Source organism: Canis lupus, chromosome 20, assembly GCF_003254725.2.
Source record: "Canis lupus dingo isolate Sandy chromosome 20, ASM325472v2, whole genome shotgun sequence".
NCBI lineage: Eukaryota > Metazoa > Chordata > Mammalia > Carnivora > Canidae > Canis > Canis lupus.
This window is the reverse complement of record NC_064262.1, coordinates 54519104-54539964: the sequence shown is the minus strand read 5'-3', so window position 1 is coordinate 54539964 and position 20861 is coordinate 54519104. Positions and strand designations below refer to the sequence as shown.

The 20861-nt window shown below is 64.3% G+C and overlaps 2 protein-coding genes and 1 non-coding gene across 4 annotated transcripts in view; 2 read left to right on the top strand and 1 right to left on the bottom strand.

The window, feature by feature from the left end:
- Positions 1-6061: 6061 nt before the first annotated feature.
- Positions 6062-20375, top strand: NRTN (neurturin). Its single transcript, XM_025457138.3, has 3 exons — positions 6062-6167; positions 16865-17084; positions 19801-20375. Exons 2-3 carry the CDS (start codon positions 16916-16918, stop codon positions 20217-20219), a joined length of 588 nt encoding a protein of 195 aa, XP_025312923.3. The 5' UTR covers positions 6062-6167; positions 16865-16915; the 3' UTR covers positions 20220-20375.
- The window catches only part of LOC112666348 (neurturin), a 30197-nt gene continuing 15397 nt past the window's right edge, over positions 6062-20861 (top strand). The window contains exon 1 of one of the 2 annotated variants that reach the window (XM_049097468.1): positions 6062-6167. The gene's annotated coding sequence lies outside the window, so the exon portion shown is untranslated. Of the gene's footprint in view, positions 6168-16943; positions 17085-20861 lie in introns of those variants that run through there. The other variant, XM_035702899.2, reaches the window with a different exon arrangement.
- LOC112666349 (uncharacterized) lies at positions 9998-15921 on the bottom strand. The gene is made up of 4 exons (XR_004807378.2): positions 15535-15921; positions 12424-12547; positions 11543-11667; positions 9998-10985 (listed from the first exon to the last, which is right to left on the bottom strand). It is a non-coding gene; the product is annotated as an uncharacterized LOC112666349 (transcript).

Here is a 20861-nt window from a genome sequence, read left to right as displayed (position 1 = left end):
CTCTAACTCCCCTGCTGGGGATACTGCCCCCTTCAGGCTCTGCAGCTATCTGAGCATCACCGCCCCCCCCCCCCCCCCCCCGCCCCGGGGAATCATGGCCCTCAGCATCCTGGTGCCACCTGGCCACATGCCATCTTCCCCACTGTACTATTAGCTCAGAGAGGGTGGGAGTTGGGTCCACCGCAGTCACTCCGTGTCCCCAGCACCCAGCACCAGGCCCAGCACACAGTAGGTGCCCAACAAACATTTGCTGAGTGAGTGGATCTTCTTGTGGCTGGGAGACTGAGGCACAGAGGGGCCGAGACCTGATCTAGAGGGTCCTGCCTTCACTGAGGCTGTGGCGGGGGGATGAGACCTTCCCAGGTGTCACCCTGGAGAGTGCGGGGGACACTCAGGAAGATGTCCCTCCTACCCTGAACCAGGCCTGAGTCGAACTCTGAATCCCCTGCCTTGACCTATTTAGAGAAGCAGAAAGGAGGCAGGTGGCACAGGGGCCTCTTATAGATGGGGACACTGAGGCACTCAGATGGGGGGAGGCAGGGCCTGGCGAAGGCGGAGCTGGCCTTCTCGCCAGGCGCTGTGTGCGCTGCGTGCACTCGCTCTCCCCCTCTGTCTGTTGGTCTCCGTCTCCCTCTCTTCTTCTGCTTTTCTCTACCTCTCTGTCTCTCTCTGTCTCTCTCTGTCTCTGTCTCTCTCTCTCTCTGAGTCCCTCTTCCCTGGCTCCCTGCTCCCTCCCTGTGTCTCTCCCTCACCCTTTCCCTGTCCCTCTTAGCCAGGCCGGATGGGGTGGCAGCAGCAGGGCAGGTGCGGCCCCGGGCTCAGTGCCCGTTTCAGCTGGGGCCACCCCGGATTTGCGGCTGCGCCTCCTTTATCTGGGGCTGCAGCTGCCCCTTATCTTCTGGCTTCAGGACACGAGACAGGGATTAGGGCAGCCCAGGCCAAGGACGCGAGACAGCAGGGTTGGGCGGCCGTGTGGCAAGAGCCAGGGTGCTGGGGGGGGTGTGTGCCGCAGGGCACCCTCAAGCCTTGGCAGCTGGGACTGCTGCACATGTGAGCGGATGTGTTCGTGTGACACTTTGTGCCATTTATGGCTTTTGCCTGTGTGATGGTGTACACACATCTGCAGCTGTGCCTGGAGATTGTGTGTGACTGGGGGTGTGGGTGAATACGGTTGCTTCTGAGTGTGGGGGAGTGTGTGTGTCTGTGAGTGCGTGTCTGTGTTTCTCGTTTGTGTGACGGTGTGTACACATTTGTGGCTTTTTGTGCACGTGTGTGAGCGTGTGCCTCTGTGAGCCTCGGCCCTGCCCCACGGGTGCCCGCGCAACCCCAGGCCCAGGCCCCACCCGGCCGCCTGCCCTGGCTCCCTTGGGCTGGCCTGATGGCTTTCCCGCCTTGCTGACCTGCGGCCCTTGGGGACAAGGCCCCTGGCCTGTGGCCTGTGGCTGCAAATGGCCCTACAGGGACGGCCGCCAGCCCTGCTTTTCCCATCCTCCCTTGCCTGGAACCGGCCAGCATCTTCCTGCCGCCCACGGGCCTCAGAGGCCCCTTCTGGCCAAGGCCACCAGCTCCTCCTGGCCCCCAGGGCCCTCGCTCTGCCCCTGGGCTGTGTCCCCTGTCAGGGCTGAGGCCCCTCTCCATTCAGCGTGGTCCAGCTTGGGGGCAAGGATGACTACTGTCACGTTAAGAACCCCGAAGTCTAGTTTCGGGGAGCCTCTTGGCTAGCCATGGGCAGCTCTGTGCTGTCCCAGGGACCCCCCGGCAAGCCCTCTCACTTCAGTGACAGCGACACTGCCACTCCCTGAGGGTCTGCATTGGGCACAGAAAGAATGTGGGAGCAATTTCACAGATGAGTAAACTGAGGCCCGGCAATCTCTGTTACCAGCTCACAAAAGGGGGGGCACGCTGAAGGTCTGGAGCTGCTCCAGCTGGGGGTGGCGGGAGAGAGAAGCCACGGAGGGCTCCGGGCCACCTCCACCCCTGCAGCGCTGGTTCCTGGGGGTCGTGAGGTACAGCCCTGGGCCCGCAGGGCCTGGACCAGCTCCTGGTGCTAAGATGGAAACTTCTCCACCAGCCAAGTCCATGCCTTGGCCAGCAGCCGCTGGCCTCCCAGAACCTCGGCCTGGGCCTCCACCAGTGAACGGAGCATTCCCCTTGGGAGCAGTGACCGCGCAGGAAGGGCAGGGGGCCAGCCTCGGGGGTCAGGGGTGGGGGGAGCGGCCAAGGCAGTGGCTGAATGTTCCAGAATCATCCAGCCCCAGGTTTGAGCCTCTTCCCTACTGTGTGACCTCGGGTCAGCATCTGGGCTACTCTGATCTCCAGGTTTCACAACTGCCAAGTGAGCACAGTGCCACTCGGGGGCGGGGGCATCGCCCGGAACTACCTTGGTGGGGGGTGGGGGTGGGGGGCATCCGAGGAGGCGACGAGGGAGCGGAACTAATTGCCAGGCAAACACCGCGGAGGGCGGGCAGGTGACAGGGCCTGGGTTCTGGGTGCACCTGTACTGTCCCGCCCCTGCCTTGGCCTTGACCCCAGCCGCAGGGGCCACGCGCCCCCACATGCCCCCCCGCTCCTCGCCCAGCCTGTCTCTGCGCCTACGTGCGCTCGGGGGGACCCAACCCCACGCAACCCCCGGGCTGCTCTGGAAGCCAGGGTGGCTCAAGGCTCGGTTCCACCCACCCCCGCCCCACAGCAGCCACAGTCTGGGAGAAGGAAGGTTTAAAAATAAAGCATTGTAAATACCCGTGTTTCCTGCAAATAGAACCAGCCCCTGGATCCCCTTGGCCTCCCGGGCAGCCGGGCCCAGACAGCTCCTCTGAGGGGGGTGGGGGCCACAGGGAGGGCGTGTCTGTGCGCCCCAGTTCCCAGCTGCCGTGTGAGTCAGCCAGTGCGACAGGGTGTCTGTCACCGCCTGTCCAGGGGGTGACAGGGTGTGTGGGCTGGTAACAGACAGTGTCCAGAGGTGCTGGGTCGCGGGAGGCGACACACCGGTGTGTGAGGCTGTCAGGACGGAATGAACGTGAGCCACCGGGGGCCCCGTGGGGCTGGCCCCGAGCAGAACAGGGTTCCCGGGGGCCCGAGTGTGCTGGGGTCTCCACCCGTGGGGGGAAGGTGGGCGTGTGTCCTGGTGTCCCGCCTCCCGGCTGGCCCCCCACAGCCTCACCCTGGCGCCCCTGCCCCTGCCCCTGCCCACCCCAGAGGAAGAACCGAGTTTTTCAAGTCACTGTTGCCAGGGCAACCATTTTACGAGCGTCCACATGGTGGGCACATGTGTGTGTCCCGCGCCCCATGTGTCTGCAGGCGCCCACCCCCAGGGCCTCCAGCCAGGGCGGGGCGGGGGATACCAGCGGTGTGGGGTGAGCAGGAGGTGGCCGGGGGCAGCTGGTGACAGCTTAATGGTGGCTGGTCGGGGCGGGGTGGGCTCCTGGCTGGGCTGCATGTGTGCGAGGGGGCTGTGCCTCCCAGACTGGCCTAGCACGTGCGTGTGCATGTGTAGACACGCACGACAGTGTCTCGGACTCTCCTGCGCTGTGTGGCTGTGGGATAGGTAGTGCGTACTCCTGCACTGTGGCCATGGGTACCAGTAGCGAGCGTGGAGTGGGTCACACTGTGTGCCGATGTGTGTATTAACGTGTGCCGTGTGTATTGGCAGCAGGTAGCATGGGAGTGTGTAACGATCCACCGAGTGTGCATGAATGTGCATGAGCAATCAAGAAGTTCCTTTGAGGGCCGATGGGCTGAGGGTCCTTTGGGTGTGAATATTGGGTGTGTCTGTGTCTCTACTGGGCACTGTGTGTATGTGTGTGTATGTGTATGTGTGTGTGTTAGGGTAGTGTGAGCTTCGTGTCCATGTGCATAAGCGTGTCTGGCTGGAAGTGAAACAAGGACACCTGTGTGTGTGTGTCCATGCATGTCCTCGGGCAAGGACAGGGGTGGTGCTGTTCTCATAAAGGGTGTCCCAGGATGTGTGAGAACAAGGATGGCCCAGGGTGTGACCCCAGCCAGATCGAACATTTGGGGGTCTGTGTGTGAGTGGCCACGGGGGAGGTCAGACCTTTCTCGTCACGCTAGGACGTGCGTGTCACTGGGAGTGAGCACGGGGTGACACGGATAATGGCAGACATTATTGCTCAACACCACCCAGGGACAGTTACTCATATTTACTCACTCAATCTTTACTACAACCCTATTAGGGTCTATTAATAATACCCTGTGTTACAGGCCGAGAAGCTGAGCCACATTCAAGATGTACCCGCCCAAGGCCGCACAGAGCAGACACCTGTGCTTCCCATCCTGGACCAGGACCGGGGGCTCCAACGCCACCACTTCCGCGACACCTGCTCATTCTTGTGCCCCCACCCTACCTGCAAGCTCACATCCTGGCCTACTCCTGGGTGGCTGTGCGCAGACCCAGGCGTCGCCCACCCGCATGCGCCCCAGTGCAGGGGTGAGACTGAGTGTCTCCTATCACCGCGTAGGCGGCATAGTAGTGCAAGCTGTACAGGCCCCTTGGGGTGTGTGTGTGTGTGTGTGTGTGTGTGTGTGTGTGTGTTGGCGGGGAGGGGAGGGGAGGCGAGGAGAGGGGGGAGCTCCTAGGAAGGTCTCCTACCCAGACCAATGCCAGGGCTGCTGGGATCAGAGGAATGCAGGCGGCCTGGGCCGGACGAGGAGGCCCCAAGAAATCAGGCGGCAGGAGAGAGAAACCAGAGCAGCGGGCCCCGGGAACACAGGCGGCGGCGGCCGGGAGCGCGCGGGAAAAGGCCGCGGCGGGGGCCCGAGGGCGGGGCGGCGGGGAGGGTGTTTCGGTAACTAGGCCACGGCGGGGCGGGGCCGCGGCGGCTCCAGCCCCGCCCACCCCCCGCCCCGAGCCGCCTGGCGCCGCCAGGGGGCGCTGCAGGAACGCGGAGCCGTCGGGGCGGGGGCGCGGCGGGTCTGGGCGCGCAGGTGGGGGCGCCCCGCGGGGTCCCGGTGCGCAGAGAGCGCGGGGGGAGCCGGCGGTGGGAATGGGCGCCGCTGCGGGGCGCTGGGTGCAGCCCGGGCAGAACGGCCGCTTCGTGAGGGGCTCGGTGGGCAGCGGCTGTCCTCAGTCCTAGGGTGCCACTTACTTACTGTCTTAGGAAAAAGCTTTGGGTCTCAGTCCTCTAGAACGGCTCTGTCCTGGGGGCTTCTCTGGATTTCTGGAAGGAGGGCCTGGGGCGGGACTAGCAGGACCCCACAGTCTTCAGCGGGGCAGGAGGGGGCTCTGGCCGCTGTGACCGCCGTCTGGGGTCGTGCTGTGACTTAATGCCTCCGAGGAGAACCGGGGAGGGGCTTCTCGCGGCCCCGGATTTAGGGAAGATGCGCCGTCTTGGGTCTGTGGATGGGGGGCAGCAGCTGATTACGGGGGCGCTGCTCTGGAGGTTCCCTGGAGGGGCTTCCTTGGTGAGAGTACTTCTCGGGGCCCTGCCTTCCGGAAGGGGACCAGGCAGGAGCCGGCGTCTGACAGTAAAGCCAGATCCTCGGCAGAGTGTGGGGCGCCCAAGGCCGCCGGCACTGGCGTCGGGGGCGCTGTGCCTCCTATCCCAGAAGGGAGCCCTTGGGGAGGGGGCGCCGCGGGGCCCCGGGAGGTCCCCTGCCCCGGGGCGCCGTGGCCCCCGCACCCCCGCCACCTGCGCGCCGCCCGCCCCCCCTTGGGCGGGGGCGGCTCCCGTCCCGAGAAACCCGAGCCACCGCCCTGGCCCCGCCCCCGGCCCCGCCCCCGGCCCCGAGCCGGCCCAGCCGTCCGCGGCGGGAGCGGCGGAGGCGGCGGGAGAGCGCGCCGCGGAGCCGCTCCGAGCGCCCGGGCCCCCCGCGCCGCAGCCCCCGAGCCCAGCGCCGCGCGCCCAGGCCGCCCGCGCCGTCCGTGCGCCCCCGCGCCCCGCGCCCCGCGCCGCCGGCCGTCCAGGGCACCCCCAGCCCCCGCCCCAGCCCGGCCGGGATGGCCGCAGCCCGCGGCTGATCGAGCCCGGGGGGGCCCCATGGGCCGGCCCGCGCCGCGTCCCCCCCGCGGCCGCCCCCTCCGGCCCGGGCCCCCCCGGGCGCCGCGGGCCCAGGCGGCCCGGATGGCGGTCGCGGCGGCAGGGGCAGGGGCTGGGGCCGGCGCGGGCGGCAGGCGCGGCCACCACTGACGGGCAGTCGGGCACCCCGAGCAGGTAAGCAAGGGCAGGCGGGGGGCCCGCGGGGGGCCGGCGCTGGGGGGGCCCGGCCCGGAGGACGGGGTGGGGGGCTTCCAGGGCTCGGGATGGACCGGTAGCTTCCCTCCTCTGGCGAGCCCCGGCGTGTGGATGAGCTCGGGGTCTGGGGGCCACGGGTCCGCGCACGGCGGGGGGGGCGAGGTGGGCAGGGCGGCCCGGGCCCGGTGCGACGGGGCGGGCGCGCCTCTGCGCCCTTGGACCTCCAAGTGTGCATCTGAAGCGGGGTGGGCGCGGGGTGGGCGCGGGGTGGGCGCGGGGGCAGCCGGAACCCCCTCTGCAGCCTCTGCGAGGGCGAGCCCCAGACGCCGCGCTGCCTTGCGGTGCGCCGGGGGCCGTGGGGGGCGTCGGGCCCGCAGACCCCAGCCGGGGAGCTGCCGTCGGCCCAGCTGCGCGCAGAAGTAAACATCTGTCAGTGGCGCGTTCCAGCCGCCGCCGCCTCCGGGGACACGGTGTCCTCCGGTAAGGGCCCGGCTCTCTCGGCTCCGGGAGCCGCCTGTGCAGCCACAAGAGGGCGCGAAACCCTTTTTTGGGGGGAGGGTAGTCCCTTAAGGGCAAAGACGGGATTTGAAGGCGAGGGGGCTGTGCCTTCCCGGCTTTTTTAAAAAGGGCATCTCTTCCTCGGGGTGGCCGCAGAATTCCCCCAGAAGGTGCATGTGGGGGTCAGGAGTCACTAGGCAGGGGCGGATGCAGACAGTTGGGCAGATTTGGGGGGAAGAAGGAGGCCACTCGCAGGGGCGGGTGGCACGGCCACCGCTTCCCCAAAGAAGCAACAGCATATATTATGGTGTCACTGGCTGGGCTCTGGGCCTGTGGCTCCTTGCATGGCTGGGACCCCAGCCCAGATCCGAAAAGCAGGGCCAGGGTCCTGGGAGGGGGGAGCTGGAGGCTGACCCCTGACTTTAACTCACTCCTGCCTGCCTGCCCTGTCCTGTCTCTGCTCAATCCTTCTCTCTGTGTTCCATGACACTCTTTGTCTTCAAGTGCCCCAGGCTGAGGAAGCCCCGATGGGGCGTGACTGGTCTAGGCGGATGTCAGGATGTCCGCGGAGGGAAGACTCCCAGCTTTGCCCGTTTCCCCTCACCCCCAGCCCCTTGCCTCGGGGCCCTTTGGACACCAATCCCCATTCCCTTCATCCTCCAACTTCTGAGGTTCAGGGTTCTGAAGCCCGCCCAACCCCCCCTACTCCCCGAGGCCTTCTAGCCTAGTCCTAGTGACAAGCTGCAAAGAGATTGTTCTAGAGGTACAGGGACGCGAACACAACATCCCCCTCTGTGGCAGGGCACCGTGGCCGAAATTCCACCATCACTGCTTTCGGGAAACAAGCAGAGGACATAGCTTTCAAGAGTCTGGGGCAGGCAAAGGAACGAGTTTGCAGCCAGGCACAGGGACACAATCAAGAGACTGTTCCCCCACATGTATGTTGGATGGTGATGGTGTGGCTGACTGTTGGCGGCGGGGCTTGGAGGCCCTGTCCTTTAAAGAAGACACACTTAGACCCCAGGCTGGAGCCCAGAGTGGGGAGCAAAGGGCCTACCTCAGGGGTAGGAGGATCGAGGGAGGCTTCCTGGAGGAGAAGGCATTGGGGCTGGGGCTGTGAAGGATGAGTAGGAGTTTTCGAAGTGGGGAAAAGAAAGGGCCTTCCAGGCAGCAGGAACTGCACGGACAAAGATCCAGAAAATAACACGACTCGTTTTAGAAAATCCAGAGTAGGGATCCCTGGGTGGCGCAGCGGTTTGGCGCCTGCCTTTGGCCCAGGGCGCGATCCTGGAGACCCCGGATCGAATCCCACGTCGGGCTCCCAGTGCATGGAGCCTGCTTCTCCCTCTGCCTGTGTCTCTGCCTCTCTCTCTCTCTTTCTCTCTCTCTCTGTGACTATCATAAATAAAAAGAAAAAAAAAAGAAAATCCGGAGTGTCCAGGTGACTGTGGGAGGGAGAGACCACTCTGAGAGGTGGGCAGGGGGAGAACTGGGCTGGGGCATTTGGATCCTGGAGGTTAGGGCTGGAAACAGGGCAGGGAAGAATGGGTCTTTCAGGCATCTGGCATCCCTGGGCCCAGCCTTCTTTGCTGTGACCATAGATTCTTCTGCAGACGCATCTTTCCTGGTCCCCAAGGTAGGGCCGAGGGGTCTGGGCCCCCAGGGGGAGCCCCACGTGGGGAGATGGGGGGCAGCTGGGGTCTGCCCTCTGCCTAGCGAGCACCAAGGAGGCATCGGGCGGGCCCGGCGGGAGGCTGTCTCTCCCCAGTGTGCAGCTGAGAAAACTGAGACTGGGTGAGCCGAAGGGATCTTTCCTTCATGCCCATGTGTTTCCTGAGCAACGAGCTGCTGCGTGCCACGCTCTGTGGTAGGATGACACACAGGATAGGACAGGCCTGGGGCCTGGTACTCCTGGGGGTGGGTGAGGGAGTGGACGGGAGGCTCCCAGACCAGCCAGCCGGGTCTTCAAAAACTCCTACTCATCCTTCATAGCCCCAGCCCCGATGTCCCTCCTCCAGGAAGTCTCCTCTGACCCCTCCTACCCTGAGCTGGTAGGCCCTTGGTTCCCCACTCTGGGCTCCACCCTGCGGTCTAAGTCTATCATCTTGAAGAACAAGGCCCACGAGCCGTGACGTCAACGGCCACACCGCTACTGTCCCACGAAGGTTTTGGGGGGGTTATTTCTGGGAGAGGTTACTTTCAGGGGAGGTAACAGCTACGAAGGAAGCCCGGCGGGCGACAGGAAGCAAAGGTATTCAGGAGCGGAAAGATCTTCCCTTCAAGTCCAAGTGAAACCAGGCTTCGGGCTGGTTCTGGAAGAAATGAGACAAGGGGGTCCTGCCCGCAGCCAGTGGGTCTCGCTTCCCAGTTGGGGAAACCGAGACCCAAAGGGAGGGCACCGTTTGCACCTGGAAAGCTCAGTGTGTCAAGGACCCGAGGTGGACATTGTTTTGTTTTGTTTTTAATGTTTTTAAAAATTTATTTATTTATGATAGTCACACAGAGAGAGAGAGAGAGAGAGAGAGAGAGGCAGAGACACAGGCAGAGGGAGAAGCAGGCTCCATGCACCGGGAGCCCGACGTGGGATTCGATCCCGGGTCTCCAGGATCGCGCCCTGGGCCAAAGGCAGGCGCCAAACCGCTGCGCCACCCAGGGATCCCTCGAGGCGGACTTTGAACTTGGGGGGACGGGGGTAGAAGAGATGACTCGGGGTGCCCTCCTTCCCAGGAAGCCAATGTCAGGGTCCGAGTGGCATCTGAAGTCCGCGCCTCTCTGTTCCCCCTGCTGTCCCATGGCCCGCTTTGTGTGGTGCCCTCCTGGCCACCCCCCCGGGGGATCCATGTCCCTTGTGCCACCCGCCAGGCCCCACAGCAGCTGCTCAGCTGTGCCAGGCCCGATTAGGCTGATCCTGTTATCCCTCCCACCCCAGGGAGCCCCCTCCTGCCCCCCCCGGCCCGGCCTGCTGCGGTCAAGGTGGGAATTTTACAGGCCAGCCACACACGCTCTCCAGCCTGGCCTCCCTAAGAACACGCTCGCGTGGCAGCAGGTTCACGAAGAGGGCCCCGGGCACGTGGGGGCATCGGGGTGAGGGTGGGGGTGGGAATAGAGAGCTGACCCTGCAGGTCGCGTGGCCCCGTCGTCCCCCCACCTCATCTCCCCATGCTGCCCTGCCCCCCCTTTGCTCCTCCAGCTCCCTCCGCCTACAACACTCTCTCCAGATCTTCACTTGGTCTCAGCTCAAATGCTGCCTCCTACAAGAAGCCCCCTTGGCCTCTCAACCTAAAGAGGCTCCCCACCCACCCCATCCCCCTCCGGTCACTATGACTTCACCTTGTTTTATTTTGTCGTGCTGCTGACATCCAGATTACCTTATTTATTTATTTATGTCTTCTCTCTTACCTGCCCCCCCAAACCCTGATTGGACGGGCAGCTTGGCAAGCGTGGGGCGCAGGTCGGCCTGGGTCCCCTTGAGCTCCCTGGCTGGCCCAGCACACAGTAGGCGCCCAGGAAGGCTTGGTCTGATGTGTCGGGCGCGGAGCTGGGCCTGGCACACAGGGCTTGCTGCCACGTGGGCACTTTATTTACTTGCTGGTTCTGCTCTGCTGCGTGTCTTTGGGAAAACCTGTCCTCTCAGTGGACGTCAGCCCCTTCACTCCCCCAACGGCAGGACCTGCCATGCCCTCTGGCTGCTGCCATCCCCCTCAGCATTACCCTCGGCCACTCAGGTCCCAGGGCCTGCGGAGGCATTTGAGAGAACAAGTTTGGAGTCAGAGTCAAGTTCAACCTCAGCTCGGCCGCTATCTTCCTTTCCTTCTTTCTTCTTTCCAAGCTTTTTCCACATGGTCCCTGCATGGCTCCATCCCATGACCCTGAGACCGTGACCTCAACCGAAATCAAGAGTCAGATGCTTAACCCACTGAGCCACCCAGGTGCCCCTTATTTTTGGTATCACCTTGAGCAAGTGACTCTACTCTGGGCCTCAGTTTCCCGGCGTGGGGAATAATGACATCTTTTCCAGGGACTGCGGGGACCATTAAACATGTGGAAAGCACTTAGCACAGTGCTCGCCACTGAATAAGCGTAATAGCCAACGTGGTGGGGGCGTTAATGTTATTACTGTTGCCGTTAGAGAGGCCGTGTGGTACAGAGATGAAGAACGTGGAGGGGGTCTTGGGGCCAGGACTTTGAGGGATGAGTAGGAGTTCACCTGACTATCTGTATTCAAATCCCAGCTTGGCCACTTACACTTGTTTGATCTGGAGCAAATCACTTCACTTCTTTGGACCCCAGTTTCCCGACCTACAAAATGGAAAGAAAACAGTCCATACGTTGCTATGAGTTATTATGTAGAAAGTGCTTGAACAGTACCCATAGGGCTGTGTGCTAGTGCTAGTGTTAGCTATTATTATTATTTTTTTAAGATTTTATTTATTCATTCCTGAGAGACAAAGAGAGAGAGATGCAGAGACACAGGCAGAGGGAGAAGCAGGCTCCATGCCGGGAGCCCGACGTGGGACTCGATCCCGGGTCTTTAGGATCACGCCCTGGGCCGAAGGCAGGCACTAAACTGCTGAGCCACCCGAGCTGCCCTATTATTATTATTTTTTAAAAATATTTTACTTATTTATTCATGAGAGACACCCAGAGAGAGGCAGAGACACAGGCAGAGGGAGAAGCAGCCTTCCTATCGGGATCCCAGGACCCCGGGATCATGCCCTGAGCAAAGGCAGATGGGCATTTGCTCAACCACTGAGCCGCTCAGGCGTCCCTATTATTATTATTGCTACTATTATTACCACGGGGCAGTCAGCACAGTCCTCCCCAGAAGTCACTCTCTCTGTCTAACCACCTCTCACCTTCACTCTGTCTTCACCTTCAAAGACAGACGCAGAGCCCCTCGGACAAGTTCAGAAGCCCAGACTTGATTCTCAGAGTAGCAGGGAGCCAGCGATGATTCTAGCAACTGGGCAACAGACAGCTTCTGGGGGGGGTGGGAAGAAGCAAGGCTGGGCTCTGCCTGGAAGGTTGACTGGGGGCATTTGTGACTGCACGCCCCCCCCCCCACGAGGCCCCTGCAGACGCGGCATCGGAACCAGCTGCACTAGCCAGATGTTCCTGGTTTGCCCCCAGATGTGTGTCGCCGGCTCGCGGCTGCCCTGGCCTCCCCATCTCCACCATGGGGCGGGGCCGGGCCCTGGGGCCTCGCAGGGAGGGGGCACATTTTTGTGGGCTGTGGAATTTGTTTCTTGTTTCACAGGACCATTGAGTCTTGCCTTGAGAGAGGCCGAAGTGCTGCCCCTCCTGCTCTCAGTTTCCCCATCCCTGGAGCCCCCAGGGCCCACGTCGGGGGAAGGAGAGGTGCAGAGCTGCCCCAGGAGTTGGCCCCGGGGCCGGCCCCCGAGCTGTCAGCACTGGAGGCAGGAGCACATCAGAGGCCAGGCCTAAAGGACCTCACTGAATGAGCTGGGCGCCCCCAGATGAGGGAGGGGTGTCTCAGGCAGCTCACTGTACGGGTGGGGAAACTGAGGCTCCCTGCCACTGTGTCATCCAGCAAGGAAGACAGCCTTCCAGAACCCCGGCGCTGCAGGGTTCAGACACAGGTCCCCTCCCCCCACATCCGCCCTCATGGCTTCTCAGCCTGGCTCGCTCTGCCCTTGGGCAGTTACGACAGCCCCGCGAGCACCCCTGCCAAGCTCCTCCGGGTCCCCCCTACTGTTCCCGCGGGGCTGGGTGGCACCTTTCAGGGAGATCCCCAATAGGAAGGCCAGGGAGGTGTCCTGGGGTGCGATGGAGAAGGAGGAGGAGGGTGTACGTGGAGTGAGGCACCACGTGGAGACCGAGGAGCAGCAGCAGGCCCACACCTGTGTGAACAGAATTATTGAAGCCAGCCCTTGCCTTGAAAGGACCTCGCCCAGCCTAGCCCTCCAAAATCCCTCAGTCCAGAGAAGATGGATGTGAACCCAGAAACTATGCCAGCCTGGCTGGGTAAGAGGGGGGACCCACAGCTGGGGATCCAAGATGGGAAGCCAGGATGGCTTCCTGGAGGAGGACCAATAGGACCCAGGGCTCTGAGGGATGCCTAGGAGTTTGCCAACTGGGGGCAGGCCCCGATTCAAGGCGTCCCTCAGACTGGAGAGATCAGTGGATGGACGGAAGTGTCCCCTTCCATCCTTCCTCTCCCTGGGGGTGAGCATGAAACAGGTGCCTCCCTGAGGCCAGGAGCTCTGCAGGAAGGAGGCTGTTGACCTCGAGAACAGGTATGCCTGGCCTGTGTCTCCTGGGAGCTCCACTGAAAGGTGGAGCCTCAGGGCGTTGCCTGGGCACCAGGATAATGAGCAGAATTTCTTGGCCCTACAAAGGAGGCTTCCAGAAACACCCACATGCCCACACCCTCACTCTATCTTTACCTTGGATGATTGGAAGGGCTTGCCTGGCTGTGTGACTCTGGGTTACTCATCACCCCTGTCTGAGCCTCGTCTCAGCCCCAGACACATTGTGGTCTCCAGCTAGAAGTGAGGGCCTCCCTGAAACCACTTCCTGCAGTTCAGGCTGTCACGGCCCCAAGAAAGGAGGGTGCTCCCTTCCCTGGGCAGTGAGAATCCTCCAGAGACTGGACATTTTCTGGGAGCTGAGAGGAGACCGCTGGCCAGGCCCTGTCCGGGAGCACGGAGGCTCCTGAGATGCAGGCAGGTGAGGCCTGGGCCACGTACCAGTCCCCGGGACAGGGCAGTTCTCTCCTGGGTCATCGGCCTCCTCTGCTTCCCTTCGCCTCACAGCCCATCATGCCTCTGTGCCGATCACTCTGTGCCGAGAACCTCCGTACTTGAGAGCCCAACGGCACCAGTGGGGCATTCACAGGTGTGTGCCCGAGTGTCTGGGTGTGTGGCCAGGATGTGAGAATGGCAGAGACAAGCAGGTGGCAGGCCCGGTTTGGCACCAGGCCAGCACGTGAACAATACGGGACACCCCAGGCCCACAGGTTTGTGTGCATGAGCGTGCACAGGTCCCAGGGCCCAGGAGAAGGCTCAGGAGTGGCACACCTGTGTGGCCATGCCTCTTCCCCATGCCAGCATGCCAGAGACAATGTGTATTTTTCCCCACGAGTGTGAAAACGCTCGTGTGGGAGCTCCCAAGAGTGCAAGAGGCTAAGAACATCTGAGTGGCCGGGAGTGTGAGACAATGGGAGTGTGACAGCTCCAAAGGGCAAGGGCAGCTGGCCTGTGCAGTATGAGAGTGTACAAGTGTGAAAACATGCTAGTGTCTGTGAGCATGGTAGTATTCAAATATGATAACCTGTGAGTGTGGTGGAAAATGCTCACATGTGAGCATGTGTGAGTGTGAGATACACCGGCATGTCAACATGGCTGTCATAATGTATGACAGTGTAAACATGCCTATGTGTGAAGGTTCAAGCATATGAGTGCAAGACACTGGGATATGAGCCGAGTAGTGATCAGGTGTGTGTTATGAGAATGATACAGTGTGTGATTGTGTTCAAATATGGGAGTATAATCATGTTTGATTATATGATTGTGAACACACCCAATTAGTGATTGTGGTTGTGTCTGTCAGCGTGATATTACTTGAAGATGTGAGTAGTAAAAACTTCTGGGAATGTGATAATATAGGAATACGTGTATGACAATGCCTTCCCATGTAAGTGTGCTCCTGTTTGGATGCAAGTGTGAAAACAGCCACCCGTGTATGTAGGTGTGTTAGTGGGCTTGTGTGTGTTGCAACGTGTAAATGCCCATGTGTATGTGAAACACCTGAGTGTGCAAGCCCCATCATGTTGGAGTTGGTGAGCAACAACACAGCATGTAAGAGGGACAGCATTTGAGGCAGTGAGGACAGCCTGTCCCAGTCTGTGTGGCCAGGAGGGTCTGGGTGTGCACGGGAATGAGCACCCAAGTGTGTGTCTGAGGACGTGAAGGCCAAGGGTGAGTGAGTGTGAGCACCCACCCCCCAGCCAGGACCAGGGGGCTCCAGGACCCAGAGAAGCCCAGAAGGCACACGCGGCCCCCTCCCCGAGGCCCATGCCACACCCCACACCTGCAGCACCCCTCTAGGTCAGGCCCTTGCCAGAGACAAACCAGTTGGGTGACCCCCTTCCTGAAAGGCCCATTGTTAAGAGACGCTTATCAGCCACACCTACCGGGCCCCTCCACCCGGGGTGCCTCCTCTTGCCTGCCCCCCAAGAGCTCCAGGGGGGCTGCAGCTCCAAGGACACCGGGGGCTCTGGGCTGGGCCTGCTCTAGGCCGAGGCCCATCAGCCTCTGCACCGCCCCCCATGGGAGGCCCTCGGCACACACAGGAGCAGAGGCTGGCTCCCTGCAGGGGCCTCCATCCAGCCCAATGGAGATAGCGAGGCAGACAGCCGCAGGATGTGCCTGGGACAGTGGGCAGGGGGTTGGGGACACAGGGCAGGCGCTCCTTTAGGGCAGAGGGGCAGGTTTGGGCACCCAACCTGAGGCTGTCCCGGCTGCCGGGATCACCTTGACTATGGGATATTCTCCACGAGGCCTACGAGGCCTGGGTGACCTGCCCGGGCCCCTTCCCCGCCCCCTGCTCCCTCTGATCCAGCCACACGCGCCCTAGTGTGCCCCCAACAGGCCAGGCGCCCTCCAGGGCCTGCGCCTCCAGGCGCCCCAGCTTTCCCTCAGGCCCCGTGTGGGGAGCTCCTTCTCCCTGCGCCAACAAACACAGACCCACCCCCAAGCCTGGCCGGTCCTCAGGGGGACTCCACAGCATCTGCCCGGAGCCGGCCCAGCCCATGCGGGCGTCCTGCCCAAGAACCCGGGTTCCGATCCCAGAGCTCCTCTAGCTGCGCCCTTGGATAAGCCCCTACCTGTTTGGGCCTCAGTTTCCCAGCTGAGAGACGGAGATCGGGGTGCCTCCTTCGGGGCTCAGCACCCGGGCTGGTACACAGCAGGCGCTTAATCACTGTCCCCTGCTACGGACCCAGCGAAGGGGATTCCCTGGGGCGGGGGTGGGGGTGGGGAGTGGCGGGGACCCGCGGCTCCAGACCCCCCCCGCGGGGTCCACGCAAAACCGAAATGCAAACGCAGCAAGCGCGGGCTCGGCGCAGTGGCCCTTGGCCTGGCGGCCCGGGGAGCGCGTGGGGGCGCCCGGCCCCCCACAGCCCCGCGCGGGCGCTGAGCGGCGTCCAGCCCGGCTCTCAGCGTTCCGTGTAAATGTTTACACCGGGCGGGCGGCCAGGCCCCGCGCGGCCCGACACCAGGCTGCCGCCCCGGGAATGTAAACGCGGGCTGGGGCCGCGCGGAGGCGGCGGCGGGGAGCGGCTCCGCGGGGTGGCGCCGGTGCGCGGGCGTCGGGGCACCTACTGTGTGCAGCGAGCGCGCCGCGACCTGCGGGCCGGCACCCCGGCGTCGGTGCCCGAGTGGGGCCCGCTCAGGCCACCCCGGGGGCCCGGGGCTGGGGGCGAGGCCCCGGGGGAGACGGCCGCCCCGTCCAAGCCGAGACGGAGCGGGGAGCGGAGAGGGGCCGAGGCGGTGGAGGGGCGATGTGCTGGGTGGGAGGACCGCACTGTGCAAAGGCTGGGGTGCCGGGGCGGCGGCGGCTTCGGGCGGCCGCGGCCGCTTGCGGGCATCACTTTACCTGCTCAGAGAGGGCGGGGCTGCACACCCGGGGACCCCAACGCGTAAGGGGCACCCTCCACCCCGGGCTCCTGCCTCTCAAGCTGTGCTCTAAGCACCATCTCAGCTCCACCCCGTGGTCCCACAGCGCCCCCTGCTGGGGCGCCCACACCCCCCTCCAGGCTGCCCCCAAGCCTACTGGGCTCCAGCCACCGCGGCCTCAGGCTGCATGGGCCCCCGTTGGTCGGTCCAGGCTCGGGCCCTTGCACCGGCTGCTCCCCGCTGCTGCGATGCCAGCGTCCTGTGCCTGGCTGAGATGCCCTCCTCCTTGTTCGGGTCTCAACTTCCATGGCTATTCAGGGAAGCACTGTGGGACCCCCGCATGGGGGTGCTTCCCCTGCCACCGCCCGCCCGACACCCGCCCTCTTCGAGGGCAGCATTTTTCACGACCTTGTGCAGCGGGTTCCTGATGAATCGTGTGGACGTTATGACTGATCATTACGCAGAAGTGGATGGAAATCAGGGGCCCCGCCGTGCCCCCGGTGCCTGGCCCAGCGCCCTGTTCGCGTGCGTTCCCTACAGGCAGACGGACGGAGGCCGCGTGGCTGACCACCCGGGGCCCGCAGGCCGAGGATGCAGCGCTGGAAGGCGGCAGCCTTGGCCTCGGTACTCTGCAGCTCGGTGCTCTCCATCTGGATGTGCCGCGACGGCCTGCTCCTCAGCCACCGCCTGGGACCCGCGCTGGCCCCGCTGCGCCGGCCGCCTCGCACCCTGGACGCCCGGATCGCCCGCTTGGCCCAGTGTAAGCGGGTCCCCGACTCGGGGGCGGGGGGCGGCCGGATGTGGAAGTTCCTGCAGGGGCCACAAGCAGGCTGAGTGTAGCGGGGCTGGAGGAGGGCGCAAATCCCCGCGACGGCCTGGCGGGGTGGGAGGGGGGGTGGGCAGGGGAAGGCGGGCGGGGGGGCGTGTTGCAGGGAGCTGGGGTCTCTGGGCTCCGCTGTCACCAGGAACGAGGCTCCGGGGCTGCGGGGCCAGGGCGCCACCGGGAGATTAGACCCCAGCGGCCTCCACCGCGCAGCGCAGGGCGTGGGGACGAGGAGGCAGGACCCGAGGCCCAACGCGCTGCGGGTGGACAGGGACGGGGTGGGGGAGACCCCGAGAGACCTAGAAATGCAGAGAGAGACTGAGACAGGGACGCACGGAGCCCGGGACACGCACCAGGGTGGGAGAGACGCGGCGGGAAGGGCCGGGGCGCCCAGGTGGAAGTGCGGGCGCCAGGGGCCAGGCCGCCCCGCCCCCAGCCCGGCCCCGCCCCTGCTCAGGCCACGCCCACCTGGGGGCGGGGTCCCGACCTGGCGCGCGCGCTCGGTCCCCGCGGGAGCCCGAGGTGAGGGCGCGGCGCGTGCGTGGGGCCCGCGTGCGAGTCGGCGCCCGCCCTGCCGCCCCACACAGTCCTTTCTCGTCCTCACAATAGACAAGGGTGGCCTGGGGCACGGGCTCCACTTCCGCCCGCGCTTCCTCCTGCAGGCCCCGAAGCCCTGTCCAGGACCCCGCGTCCCAGAGCCCCGGGTGGGGCCCCCAATCTCCAGTGCGCGGAGTGGACCCGGGGGCACCGCCTCCGGGACTCAGGCACCGGGAAGGGTCTCGGCCCATGGGCGGGTGCCTGGCCCCCCTGCACCCCGTCCCAGGGCACAGCCCTACCAACCAAGGGAAGGAGTGGCCGCTGATTCCACCCCCCACCCCACCCCACCCCACCCACCCCCCGCCCACGGGGTCCCAGGGGTGGGCCTGAGACCAAAGCGCTGATGGTGGAATTTCAGGCTCGGGGCGGTGGCAGAGCAGGAGGGGGAGGGGGTGGGGGGAGCTACTGCTGATCTCCTCTTTGGGCTCCAGACCCTGTGCAGGTGGCCAGGCCTGCTGGAGGGAGGCAGGGACAGATATACCAAGAGATTATTCACTGTTTATCTGAAATTCAAATTCACTGGGCATCTGTACTGTATCTGGCTGCCTCCCCCTCCCCGCCCCTGCCCCCTGGAATAACTGTGTAGATGCATACCTTAGGGGTGAGGCCATTACTGGTGGGATGTTAGGGTACCCTAAGTAAGGTGAGGCAGGCTTGAACCTAACCCCAGAGCGGCCGGTTGGCCACCCAGCTCTGGCCCCTGGGCTTCAAGAACTGGAGACGTGCTCAGTGGATCCCCGCCATCCACTGGCCCAGTCTCAGCCAAATCGGACTCTGCAAGAATCCTTGAGCAGACAGGTAAACTGAGGCACAGAGCAGGGCCATCACATGCCTGAATTTATACAGGGCTGAAAGTGGCAGAGCCAGGCTCAGAGCAAGGTTTGTCTGATTCCTGAGCCCCCACCCCCACACACATATACACAGTCCCCACTCTTTGGGACCTCATGTGAGCTTTCTCCTATGAGAGCCAGGGGTGCTAACCTTAGGCACGTGGGGGATCAACTCAAGATGTCCAACCCAGCCGCAAGCATGCCTGCCACCCGCTCAGCAGCTCGGAGCCCCTGCCTGCAGTTCCTCTCCCAGCGCCCCTGAATTTGCCACATCTGCCCGTCTGTCCCAGGGCTGCAGAGTACGGGGGCAGCACATCTGTCTGGAAATAAATTTAGGCTCCCGGGCCCTGGGAATCTGTGACTCCGGGCACCTCCTGGCAACCGTGGGAGCAGAGGGTTGGACGTGGGCCAAACTTGGGCACGTGCTGGAATGGGGAAGAAGGCTGTTTGGCCTTGTCCCTCTCTCTGCCACCTGCTAGTACTGTGGCCTTGGGCAAGTCTCTGCCCTCTTGGATGCCCAGGTGCCTCGCCTGCAGCATGGGGGGGGACCGTGATATTCGCTGCTGCCCCAGTGAGGACCCCACCCCTCCGGACCCTCACATGCAGGCTTCAGTGCGAGCGGCTCCTCTGCACGTTCTGACCTGCTCAAACCCCCGATTTGGTGGTATGGTTGGAGAAACAGTCCCAGCACACGGTGCAGCAAGAGGGACACGCGTGGGTTTGGGGGTGGGGCCCCAAATAGTGAGCCAGAGACTCTGCAACAGCTCAGCCAAAGGGTGAGCGGCTTGGAGCATGGGCTGTAGCTCCCGAGTTCGGTTCTGAAAAGGTACCAGTTTCAGGAGGCATCCCAGCATGGAGCGGGGGGCACTGGGGCCAAGCAGGGACAGGGATTGGGATCACAACACCCCCAGCTGAGTCTTCCCTCTCTTTTCTGCAAAGAGGTGGGAGCAGCTCAGTGAAAGAAGATCCCCCAGTGCGAGGCTGCCTAGGGACAGGGTCACAGTGAGCAGGGAGTGAGACAGCAGGGTCAGCTCGGCTCACCGTGGCGCAGGTGCAAAGCGCTCCGGAGCCCCGGGGAGGAGGAGCCGGCCCTGAGCGGCCCCTCGGCGGGGTCCAGGGCGCGCTGCTGGTAGCGAGCGGGCCCAGCGCGGGCTGTAGGCGGGGGCGCCCTGCGGTCGGGCATCCGGCGGCGCCCCGCGACCCCCCTTCCCTCCCTGTCCTCGCAGATCGAGCGCTGCTGCAGGGCGCCCCGGACGCCGTGGAGCTGCGCCAGCTGACGCCCTGGGCCGGCGGGGCCGCGGGGCCGCGTCGTCGGGCGGGGCCCCGGCGGAGGCGCGCGCGGACCGGGAGCCGGCCGTGCGGGCTGCGCGAGCTCGAGGTGCGCGTGAGCGAGCTGGGCCTGGGCTACGCGTCCGACGAGACGGTGCTGTTCCGCTACTGCGCAGGCGCCTGCGAGGCGGCCGCGCGCGTCTACGACCTGGGGCTGCGGCGGCTCCGCCAGCGGCGGCGCGTGCGGCGGGAGCGGGTGCGCGCGCAGCCCTGCTGCCGCCCGACGGCCTACGAGGACGAGGTGTCCTTCCTGGACGCGCACAGCCGCTACCACACGGTGCACGAGCTGTCGGCGCGCGAGTGTGCCTGCGTGTGACCCTACCTCAGCGGCGGGCGGGCGGCGGCCACGGCGCCCTGCGTCCCGCCTGGCGAGCCCCGCGGCCGGGGACTGCGCGTGCGCGGCAGGTGCGGCGGGTGCGGCGGGGCCTCGCGACTCTCCAGTACCTGCACCGAGTAAAGTGTGGAAGACGGAGCCTGGCTCGTGATTCCGCGTCCCGGGGCCCCGGGGGGGGGGGGTCACCTCCCGCGGGGGGGGGGGGCAGCTGCACCGGGACAGGGACGGGTCCCGTAAGGTGCGGCCCGGGATGGGACGGGGCACCCGGTGCCGAGGAGGAGTCAGAGGTCCAGGTGGACCAGGCCTCCGTCCCCACGGGCGTGCTCAGGCCCCGTCCGCCCCCACCCGCGTGAACTCACAGCCACTATCTCTTTTCACTTGCTAAAAATACATGTGCGCTGCGCGTCTCCCTGTGGGGATAGGTCTGGGGCGGGCGCCAGGCCCGTCCAGGCCGAAACCGGCGCCTGCTGGGGCAGAGCCGCGTCCCCAGGGACCAGGTCCTGGTCCCATAAAAGCCCTGGCCGCAGCTCCGGGGGGGATTGACGACGCGTCCCCGAGGAGGACAGAAAAAGCGGTGTCACCTTGCTGCTTGGCAGGTCCGGGACACAGCGGGGTGCTGGGTTC